The following is an 11,145-nucleotide window of genomic DNA, read 5'->3' on the forward strand; positions in this document are numbered from 1 at the left end:
GACATGCCTCTGTCCAGTCCAGGACCTGGTACAGAGGACAAGAAGGTAGATTAATTATAAGTTCCTTCTGCCCTTCATCGTGATGCTCAGAAATCCAGACCACTCGGCTTGGAGGCAATGATGCTTATACTGAGATGACCTGTAGCTCTGATGACACCAAACTTAGCAGGTCAATAAACAAACAGCTTCTTTATGGTCAGATAAACAATGTCCAGATCAACAAATAGTGGCTTAATAAGATGTTCCTCTGAAAACTAGCCCCAACAGGAACAAGGAAAAGATGCAGGGGCCCACAGCAGCATGAGCCAAGGAGGAGGTATAAAAGCAAGGGCCTCTGAGAGCAGCCCAGCAAGGCAGCAAGCTCTCAGCGTTCACAAGGAGCAGAGGCACCACCACCATGTCTGGAAACTGCTGTTCGAGGAAGTGTCCCTCCGTGCCAGCCATCTCTCTCTGCTCCAGTGATGTCACCTGTGGAGGGCCAGTCTGCTTGCCCAGTTCCTGCCAGACCCAGACGTGGCAACTGGTGACCTGCCAAGATAGCTGCGGCTCATCCGGCTGTGACCCACAGTGCTGCCCGCCCTCCTGTTCCATGAGCAGCTGTGTGCAGCCCATGTGTAACGTCACCATCTGCGAGCCTGCCTGCTCCGTGAGCAGCTGCCCCCAGCCTGTATGCTGTGATGCCACCCCTTGTGAGCCCTGCTCCGTGAGCAGCTGCCCCCAGCCCATGTGCTGTGAGGCCACCCTGTGTGAGCCCTGCTCCGTGAGCAGCTGCCCCCAGCCCGTGTGCTGTGAGGCCACCCTGTGTGAGCCTTCCTGCGTGAGCAGCTGCCCCCAGCCCGTGTGCTGTGAGGCCACCCTGTGTGAGCCTTCCTGCTGCCAGCCTCTGTGCTGTGAGCCTTCCTGCCAGCCAATCATCTGCATGCCTGCTACCTGCCAGACCTTCCTCTGCAAGCCCATCTGTGAGCCCAGCTGTTGTCCATCTGTCTGTGCTGTGCCCAGTTCCTGCCAGGCAATGATCTGTGAGCCTGCCTGCTGTCAGCCGGTGTGCCCCACCCCAAGCTGCTGTTCATCTGTCTGCTCCATGGCCAACACCTGCCAGCCTGTCTGCTGTGACTCCAGTCCTTGTGAACCACCTTGCTCAGAGCCCAGCATCTGCCAACCAGCGGCCTACATGGCTCTGATGTGTGAGCCCGTCTCTGTCTGCTGTGTTTCCAGCCCTTGCGAGTCTTCTTGTGATGACACTACTTGCCAAGAGCCCCCATGCTGCATCTCCAGCATCTGCCAGCCCATCTGCCCTGAGCCCAGCCCCTGCCCACCAAGTGTCTGCGTGCCCAGCCCGTGCCAACCCACCTGCTACATAGTCAAACGCTGTCAGTCCATCTCGTGTGAGCCCGTCCCCTGCCCATCTAGCCCCTGCCAACCTCTCTGCTGCCGCCCAGGGTCTTCTGCCTCTGCCATCTGCCAACCTACTTGCACTAGGACTTTCTACATCCCCAGCTCCAACAAACAGCCTCGTATGCCCTCAGTTCCCTACCGCCCGTTCGGCCGTCCAATCTGCTCTGGACCCATCACCTACAGGCAGCCATACGTGACGTCCATTTCCTTCCGCCCTGCCTGTTACCGCCCCTGTTATTCCATCCTGCGCCGCCCTACCTGTATCACTTCGGTCTCTTACCGCCCGGTCTGCACCCGCCTGACTAATGCTGACTCCTGTAAGCCAGAAATCAAGCCATCCGTCTCCAGCCAATCTGACTGTGCTGACTCCACACCCTGCAAGGGGGACGTCCCTGAAGTCAATCCTGGCCAGTGTCCCGATGCCAAACCTGCGAGCCCAACCACCTGTGAGACCACGAAGGGCCAGCCAGCTCCCACTAAGTCTGCAGACTGCTGAACTGGCCTCAGCCATAGATTCCTGCCAAGCAAGCAACCAGTAAGAAAGAAACCTGACCGCATCGCCCAAAGCGCATGCTGACGTAGCTAGCATCCTTTTCTTTCTGCACTATCACTTGCCATTGCTTATGCTTCAGAAATCTCATCAGAAATGTCAGTACCTCAAAGTCCAAACGAAGGCTTCCTCGGTACTGACAGTGGGTATTCTGGGTTCCCATCTGCTGCTGCAAGCGAGCTGAGAAATAACCCTGTTGCCACATCACCTCAAGTCTCCCCTGGCAAATATTTTGCTCTGTCCTCAGGCATATGCTCCCTTGCCGGGTGCACTCATGTTCCTTGGGGACCTCTTCCTGGAGGTGAAGATATTTAATTGTCTAATAAATGTGGCTAAGTTGAAGTGACACGTTCTCATTGCTTTCTTGTTAATGGCAGATTCTCATTGGCTAAATTTCTTTGTCTCTGAGGGCAACCATATTCATTCACTCATTTATCCATTCATCCACTCAAGCAGCTTACTAGATAGCAGTTAAGTGCCAGAGACTGTGTTGGGCTCTGGGCCTGAGAAAATAAAAGTCTCAGTCTCCACTCTCAGGCAGTTCACTCTTTGAGGAGGAGACAGAAAGATAGTGCAAAGTCTGGAAGAGGTGAGCGCAGGCCCTGTGAGTTCAGCAGGGCATGGAAGAACCAGAGAAGGATTCTTGGGGAGAATGATACTGAGGCTGAGTCTTTCAGTACAAGTAGGAATTAACTGGCTAGAAAGCAGGAAGGAAGATCTTACCAGGTGGAGGAAATATATGCAAACAAGTGGGGCTCGTGAGCACACTGTTCATTAGGTGAAGCTGGGACAGAGGTGTGTTTAGAGAAGCTTTGAGGTCAGATAAGTGGACAGTGACCTGCTCTGTTTGAGCCTTGTATGCTCAACAGAGGCATTTGAGTTTGGTGGAGGGCTGACATGAAGGCATGAGGGTACCTTCCTGTGGGGGGTGACAGGAACCATAAAGAACACTGGATTTTGGAATTCTCCTCTGACCTTGGCTGGGAAAACCGAATAGAAGAGCAAGATCTTGGAGATAAGGAGACTTGGTGAAAAATCCATTGGTTTTTGAGGTCCATAAGGAATGGAAACAAGTGGGGTGTCATTCTTATAATAAGGAAGTAACCTGGATTTCCTTTTCAAGAGCTTTGCTTATGTTCTCCTAGTCCCTATAAAACTTATTCTTTGTGAAAACTCCATACATAGACTCTAGCAATCTCTAAGAACCAAGTTGTCTTCAAAGTAGTCAACTGCTTATACTCAGTGCATGAACAACGTGCTATCCTTTGTCCTCATGGTGCAACTTTGATTATCCTAATCACAGGCACTATCAACTTTAACACTATTGATAATTTGGACAGACTCTTTATTGTGAACTGTAGGCTGTCCTGTGCCAAGAAAGCACACCAAGCAACATCCCTGGGCTTTACCAACTAGATGTTAGTGGCACCCCCTGGGCGTGATGACCTGCAATGTCTCTACACCATGGAGAACATCCTTAGAGAGAGGGAGAGCCCTTGTGTGATGAACCTCTGGGGTAGAAAGTCAGAGGGAAACTTATCCTGTACATCAGTATTGGGAACAGAGGTCATTGGGATTTATCTTTCTCTCCTTTTATGGTCAAGAGAGGAATTGGGCAGGATTTAAAGTCTCTGTGTGAAGCATGGGCTTGGTGTTTCAGGTAAATCATAGTAATTATTTGAGATATAGTTTCTTTCCCCCTCAATTTTATAGATAAAGAATATGAAGGGCCACAATCCAAGTGACCATCAGCAGAGGCAAGAAAACTGTGGTATGTTCATTCAATAGAATATTATGCTGTAGGATATAAAATCAACTCACAAAAGTCAGTAGCCTTCCTATACACAACCAATCATAAATGGGGAAAAAAAATCCCCTTTACAAATTGAAACAAACAAAGAAATCCAATACTTGGGAATAAACCTAAAAGAGGTAAAAAATCTATACAAAGAAAATTATGAAACTCTGTTAAAAGAAATACAATACAAGAAGACTCAAAGATATGGATCAGAAGAATTAATATAATTAAAATGGCTATCCCACCAAAAGCAATATACAGATTTAATAATATTCTAGTAAAAATTTCAATGACATTCTTCAAAGAAATAGAACAAATATTGATGAGATTTATATGGAATCACAAAAAACCTTGAGTAGCCAAAACTCTCCTGATAAAATGAAAGAGAATGGAGGCATCACACTATCAGACTTCAAGCTATACTACAAAGCCATGATAATCAAACCTGCATGGTACTGGAACAAGAATAGACATACAGAGCAATGGATTTGAATAGAAAATCCAGATATAAACCCACAGTTTTATGCAGCTTATTTTTGACAAAGTAGCAAAGAATATGCAATGGAACAAAGAAAGTTTGTTCAAACGGTGCTGGGAAAACTGGGCTGTGAAGTGCAAAAAAAATGAAGCTAGATTACTACCTTGCACCATACACAGAAACCAACTCGAAATGGATTAAAGAACTAGACATAAAATCCGAAACCATAAAATATCTAGAAGAAAATGTTGGCAAAACACTACATGATATATACCTCAGTAACATCTTTGAAAATACATCACCCAAAGCAAGGATAGTGAAAGAAAGGATAAATAGCTGGGACTACATCAAGTTAGAGAGCCAGTGTGCAGCAAAAGACGTTACACAAAACAAAGAGACACCCCACTGATTGGGAGAAATTTTTTGCACACAATACTAATGACAAAGGACTGATCACACAGATATACAAAGAGCTGTTGAAACTCAATAAAAATAAAATGAAAACTCCATAAAAAATGGACAGAAGAGCTACAAAGACACTTCTTCAAAGAGGAAATGCAGACAGCCAACAGGAATATGAAAAAATGCTCAGCATCACTTGTCATAAGGACAATGCAAGTTAAGACCACAATGAGATACCATCTCACACCAGTGAGAATGGCACATATTAAAAGGACTAGCAACAGCAATGTTGGTGAGGGTGTGGAGAAAAAGGGAACTCTCCTACACTGCTGGTGGGAATGCAAACTGGTCCAGTCACTATGGAAAGCTGTTTGGAGGTTTCTCAAATTGCTGAAAAAGGAGCTTCCATTTGACCTAGCAATCCCACTCTTAGGTATCTACCCAAAGGACACAAAAACACTGATTCAAAATGACACCTGCATCCCCATGTTTATTGCTGCTCTATTTACAAGAGGGAAGATGTGGAACTGACCCAAATGCCCCAAAATAGATGACTGGATTAAAAAGATGTGGTACATATACACAATGAATATTACTCAGCAATCAAAAAGATAAACTCATGTCTTTTGCAGCAACATGGATGGAGCTGAAAGGGATCATATTTAGTGAGATAAACCAGAAAGAATAAGAAAAATACTGGATGGTTTCACTCATAGCAGGAGCATGAGGAATCAGGAAAAAAAAAAGCAATTGTAATAAAGTAAAAATGAAAACCAATGAATAACTATAAACCAGAGACATTTTACAGGGGTGGAGAGGGGAATAGGAGCAAACCTGGCAGGAGAAAAGCTCACAGGACAATGTTGATAGCACATGGGCAAATTGGTGGTGGGAAGTCCATGGGGATTACAACCAAGATAAAAAAAATGCACAAAATGAAGAATGATGCAATAACAAATGAACAGATAAACTTTAAAAAGAATATTATGCTGTAGTGAAAATGACTGGACAATGACCATGTGCCACAACAACCAATATAATGTTAGTTGACAGAAATAAGCCTCACACGCACACACACAGTTCAAAAATAACACATACACTAACATGCATGCATGTACATACACATATACACAAATATATATATTTGGAACCAATCATAATTCCAAAAACAATCTTGAACACCATAATCTCAAATGTTGAAGTCTCAAAAGGTCAAAATCCTTAAAGTTTAATATCTTAACATCCCAATGCCAAAAGATCAAAATCCCTAAAATCACAACTCAAATTATGAAATCCCAAATGTTGCAATTATGAAAGTCAAGAAGTGAAAATGCAGGTCAAGAAAACCCAAGACTTTTTCCTGCTGAATTATTTCCTGCCCTTTCACACATAGCACCACACTGGTCTTTAAAAAAACACCATCAATCAGAGAATAAAAAGAAATAGACAAGCTCAGTGGCCTGAACAAAAGTCACCAGTGTGGAGATTCCGCAAGTGTTGCAAAGCACAGTAGATGGTGAAATCCATAAAGGAAGAGGGCTGTTCCATGTGCATTTGCATTTGCGAAAGATAACTCTTCACACCATGCATTTTACTGTGCAAGATGGCTTATGAAGTGATCTATGGCGTTTTTATGTGTTTCTCAACAAAACCCTGCCCCCTTTTAATATGTAAGTACATTTCAACTAATGCAGTGTTCTGGAATGATATCTTTTGATCTTGTTCTTTTGGGATTGTGCTTTTCTGGACTTTCGGGATTTTGACTTTCTGAGACTTCAATATTTGGGTTATGGTGTTTGGGATTATTACCCAAAACCATATATGTGTGTGTGTGTGTGTGTACACACTATATGGGGATGATATATGGGAATGCTGAGTGAAAAAAGTTGGGATAATCACAGAACTAATAAGTAGCATGAAACTCTGTACTGTGCAATCCTGAGCTCTTCAGCATCACAGTATTTTTGATGTGGTCATAACAAAATGGTCACGGCTGATATACTAGGTGTTTTGTGTCTTGAATCACAGCAAAATGAAAGGTTCTCTCTATTGAGATACTTCTTTCTCTCCCCCAGCTTTTAAGGGTACAACTGACAAACTCATCGATATTTAAAGTAGACATTGTGATGACCAGATGTACATAGCCATCATGGAAAACAGACCATATTTATCTGGCAGCTGAAAGCTTGAACACTATTGAGAATTTCTTCAAGAAGAAGGGAGGTGAGAACAGAATCCGAGAAAAGTGGAAAGATGGATTGTCCCAAAGCCACAAGCATGGCAGTGGCGGGCACAGGAGGCTGCCCCTTCTTCAGACTGGCGTTGACAAGGGTTCGCCAACATGTCTCACAGTCCCACTTGATTGACTTATATAGTAAGACCAAAAACATTTCCTCTGGGAAGTTGAGAGCTTTGGGGTGGAGATAGTCAAGAACAAGACAGTAGAATGATTCCTGATGTTTGCATAGTTAGTAGGGTGATAAGGAAGGATTGGAGCTGCAGCACAGAAACCATGGTGGAGTGGGGACATCTTGGTGACAAGGCCAGGGGCTTCTTCCGGGCATTACGCTGATCAGAAAACTTCTCTTTCATTAAAAGGAGGGTGAGGAAAGTGTCAAGACGAAGGCATTTCATAGCTGGTATTTTGAAAATCACCTTCTAGAGTTTTCAATAACTGTGAGGCAAGACAATAAGAACAAAATCAACCCAAGCAACCATAGTGTGATGGATGAATATTTGGGTCATGAGCAAACGTGCCCAACAGAGTGAGTTAGTAGTAGAGCCAGAGAGACCAGCCCTGTCCGGCTCCCAAAGATTGGACTTTGTGTCATGTGTCCAGGGGAAGCCAGGCCCGGGGGAGCCCAGGGAGAACTGTGCCAGGGCCTGTGGGATTCAAGTAGGTTGTGATGGAGACAAGCCCAGAGGAAGCTGCTCGTGAGTCTCTCTGGGAAGACATTGATTTAACACTCAGAATACTTTGCAATGTTGTTTTTAAATCCCTTCTGGTGGTTGCATTTTTATATTTATGCAATTCATCATACGCTGTTGACATCACAGTATGAGTTTAATCCTCCACTGCTATTTTAAAATTTCCAGGTTCAAAGATGTCATTGAGTGTGTTAATAAGTAGAGGTGAGGGTCCATACCAGCTTGAGCTAGCTGATGATAGGGGGGCAGGTGATCCCCAGTAGTGCTCTGCTGTACAGTGTCAGCCTGCAGTCACTCAATGGGGATCCCACCTCCCCACAGAGTTAGGCGATCTAATAGTGGTCAAGATCAGAGCTTTGGGGTCAGCACAAAGGTTTGAGTCTTGTTTCTACCCCTTGTAACTTGCATCATTTGGGGACTATGATTTAAGTTTCCTGAGTTAGTTTTGCTACGTCTAACATAGTGAAGGCAACCTGATCTACTAAGGTCACTGCAAAGAATGAATAAACAATGCAGGCAAGGGCGTGGCATTGAGTAAGCTGTTGGTGGAAGCGCCTTCCGCTGTCTGTAGTAGCAGTGGTTCTGGTGAAGTGAAGCTTCAGGAAAGGCAAATGGGAAGCTCTAGAAAGAGGTGGAGACGATGAAGTGCTGTTTTGGGGCGCCCCATTTGCCATCTGATGTTGTCCACCGTCCGCTGGGTCACGGTCATTTCCTGGCTGAACCTGGTGCAGACCTGCATTCCTGACCACGCTGGCTGGGCCGCAGCCTCCTGATGAGAGGTTAGTGCGGGAAAGGGCCGCTTCGGGGAGGCTGGAGAACAGCCTGTAAAAGCAACAGCTCATCCCAGGAGCACCAAGGAATCCAAACTGGGCAAAGCAAACTCCCAACTCAACAGACGAGTTTGCAGAGTTGGGAACAACATCTCCGGGCTGGAAGCTTGCTAATCAGATGTTTGTATGCAAATGAGTGGAAACAATAACAAGGAATGATGCCCAAGTCGGGCCAGCGGGACTATAAAAGCCCCCACGTGTTGGAGGCCTCATTTTCCGGCGAGGTCTACACAGGCGCCATGGCGGACAGCTGCTGTCCTAGAGATGCCGCGGCCAGTGCCACGGTGCCCACCATGTCCATATACTCAAACGCTGGTCGCTTCCGCAGAGGGCTCTCTTTGCCCAGCTCCTGCCGGAGCAGAACATGGCAACTGGTTACATGCGAAAAAAACTGCCAGGCATCCAGCCATGCCCCAAGCGACTGCGAAGCTGCTTCTTGCCCACCTACCTGTCTTCCAGCAACTTCTTGTGTGGGTTTTGTGTGCCAACCCATTTGCTCCTGCACGGCCTGCTATGAACCCGGCGCTGGTCAGTCTTCTTGCCCGGTCGGCTCCAGCCAACTCTCCTGTTCGGAAGCCACCAGCTGCTGTGAAGCCAGCTCCTGCCAACAGAACTCCTGCCAGGAACCTGCCTGTGTGCCTGGGTCACGCCAGGGAGCTTGTGACCAACAAGACTGCCCGAACTCCCGCTATGAGGTACCTCCCTGTCCTGAGAGGTCTTGCCCCACCGCTGCCTGTGGGGTGAGCCAAGCGGGTTTAGGTCAGCCCGTCAGTGGCGAAGGTCAGCCCTGCCCACCAACTTACTACCAACCCATCTGCTACATCCTCAAGACTTGCCAGTCAGTTGTCTCCATGCCTGCTCCCTGCCAGCCGTCGATGTATGTGTTCAGTCCTTGCAACCCTACTTGTTATATGTCCTCCCCTTGCCAGGCGCTTCACTGCCACTCAGTCCCTTCCATGTCCTTCATCTGCCAGCCCGCGGTGAGCTGCCAGCCTGCAGCGAGCTGCCAGCCCCCGTGTTCTGCAAAGAACCCTTGCCAGTTAGCTTCCGAGGACCCCGGGAGTTCCGGTCAGCCAGCTTGTGGTGGACCCCCTCCCTGCGGCCAGAGCGGCTGCAGATCCCCTCCCGGCCAGCCGACTTGCTGCGTGACAGGCTTCGGCAGACCCCCTGGTGGTGGCGCCAGTGGCTTGCAACCAGCTCCTCCAAGTCTCTGCAAGAACAACCCCTGTTCGCCAGGTTCTTGCCAACCTGGTCACAAGTCCAGCGTCTGTCAGGCTACAGCTCACTGATGGAGGACGGGCGACTCCCTGGCCTTCACGCCTCCTCCCGGGCCTGCGACATCCGTGGAGCCCCCCTGGCGTCCACCTCTGGCCAAGCACTGCGCCGTCTGCTCGCTCACCTGTCTCTGAGTCTGGCCGCGTCCACTCCAGCTGCTGACAAGGCGCTGGTCCAGGGGCGCTGAGTCGAGATGTTCTCCTGAGCTAGACTGACGTGCAGCGGGCACCGACCTCGCCACAGCTTGCACTTCTGATGTTGTCAGTTCATTTCACGCCAGCAAACTCTCCTCTCCAGTTTTGCTTTCTTTTGATGCTTCCCAGCTGTTTAAGAAGGTTCCTTTGCTGCCCACTGCTAATAAAACCGTGACTGATTAAACATGAATAAACTGTGGTGTGTTTCATTCCTTTCCCTAGAGCCCTGTATACATGCCCTCAGGTCACAAGTGAACAAGGGGTGGGGGTTGGGGGCATCCCCGGACAGTGTGCGTGGGTAACCCGTGTCTAGAGTTACAGATGCCCAAGCTGGAGGCAAGTAAGGACAGGCGGTTCCCGGGCTTCCAGCCTTTCCACCCCCAAGAGCTCTTTTGAGATAAATGCCTCAGTTTCCTCACAGTGGAAGATTTGGGAGCCCGAGACAGAAATCGCCCAGGGAAGCCATAGATGAAAAGAAATACGAGGTCTTGGCCGTGGAGAAAAGCAAAGGGCGAATTCACTTAAAGCTGGTTTTAATGATCATTTTGTCTAATTTAAATAAAATGAAAAACTCTTTAGAAATTTAAGGGCAAATGCCTACACTTGGCAGCAGTTTAAATAACACATTTATTAGGCCTCCTAGAACTTGTCCTGAAACATCTGAGCCTCCTTTTATAAACAGTGTTCTGCCTGGTCTGAACACGCTTACAGCCGCATCTTTATTTATATTTCTGTGCAGAGGAGGGGAGCAATTTTAAAAACCTGGGGGAGTTTTGAGAAAAAAAAATTCTGCAAACATGTACCAACCCCCAGAGGTGGCTCACCCATGCTAACAAAATCTGCAAGGCTTAAGACTTGATCTCTCTATCCAGACAGTGAGTGTGCCTCTTATGCCCTTTGGAAGACAGCCTTTTTTTTTTTTCTCTCTCCAGGGGAATACCAATTATCCTGTTGGTGTGTATATTTTCTCAGCAGCATTATATATTTGAATGCTTGTGGACTTCAGAGAATGATAACATGTTAGTGAGCAAACGATCAAATAATGATGGGTCAAGGCAGGGTGTACAGGGACCTCAAAGAATCCCAGGCATGGAAGGAATCCTGATAAAGTTACTGCAAGCGCTTGTCCATTCCAATGCTTGATTGTCTTGTAATTGAATTCATGCCTGGTGGGTGGTGGTGGTGGAGGGGATCCGTCCCCTCCTTGGGAAGATTTTTTTAAAAAAGATTTATTTATTTATTCATACAGAACTGGGGTACAGGCCAGAGATGCGGAGGGTGAGAGAATTCACCAG

At 47.1% G+C, this 11,145-nt stretch overlaps 2 protein-coding genes across 2 annotated transcripts; both read left to right on the forward strand.

Annotated features, from left to right (window-relative positions):
• Window positions 1-397: 397 nt before the first annotated feature.
• On the forward strand, window positions 398-1,891 carry LOC101620004 (keratin-associated protein 16-1). The gene has a single exon (XM_004684202.1). The coding sequence runs from the start codon at window positions 398-400 to the stop codon at window positions 1,889-1,891; it is 1,494 nt and encodes a 497-aa protein (XP_004684259.1).
• Window positions 1,892-8,620: 6,729 nt separating this feature from the next.
• On the forward strand, window positions 8,621-9,843 carry LOC101622118 (keratin-associated protein 29-1). The gene is made up of 2 exons (XM_012726038.1): window positions 8,621-9,449; window positions 9,488-9,843. The coding sequence occupies exons 1-2, from the start codon at window positions 8,621-8,623 to the stop codon at window positions 9,841-9,843; spliced, it is 1,185 nt and encodes a 394-aa protein (XP_012581492.1).
• The last annotated feature ends 1,302 nt before the right edge of the window (window positions 9,844-11,145 follow it).

The sequence above is a fragment of the Condylura cristata genome, unplaced genomic scaffold (assembly GCF_000260355.1).
Source record: "Condylura cristata isolate star-nosed mole 26May11 unplaced genomic scaffold, ConCri1.0 scaffold00017, whole genome shotgun sequence".
Lineage (NCBI taxonomy): Eukaryota > Metazoa > Chordata > Mammalia > Eulipotyphla > Talpidae > Condylura > Condylura cristata.

What these genes read in the sequence shown, in the direction of transcription:
- LOC101620004 (XM_004684202.1), top strand. Translation starts at nt 398, where the DNA reads ATGTCTGGAAACTGCTGTTCGAGGAAGTGTCCCTCCGTGCCAGCCATC.
- LOC101622118 (XM_012726038.1), top strand. Translation starts at nt 8,621, where the DNA reads ATGGCGGACAGCTGCTGTCCTAGAGATGCCGCGGCCAGTGCCACGGTG. An exon ending in CGAGGACCCCGGGAGTTCCG is followed by an intron (nt 9,450 to 9,487) that starts GTCAGCCAGCTT and finishes CCCTGCGGCCAG; the next exon opens with AGCGGCTGCAGATCCCCTCC.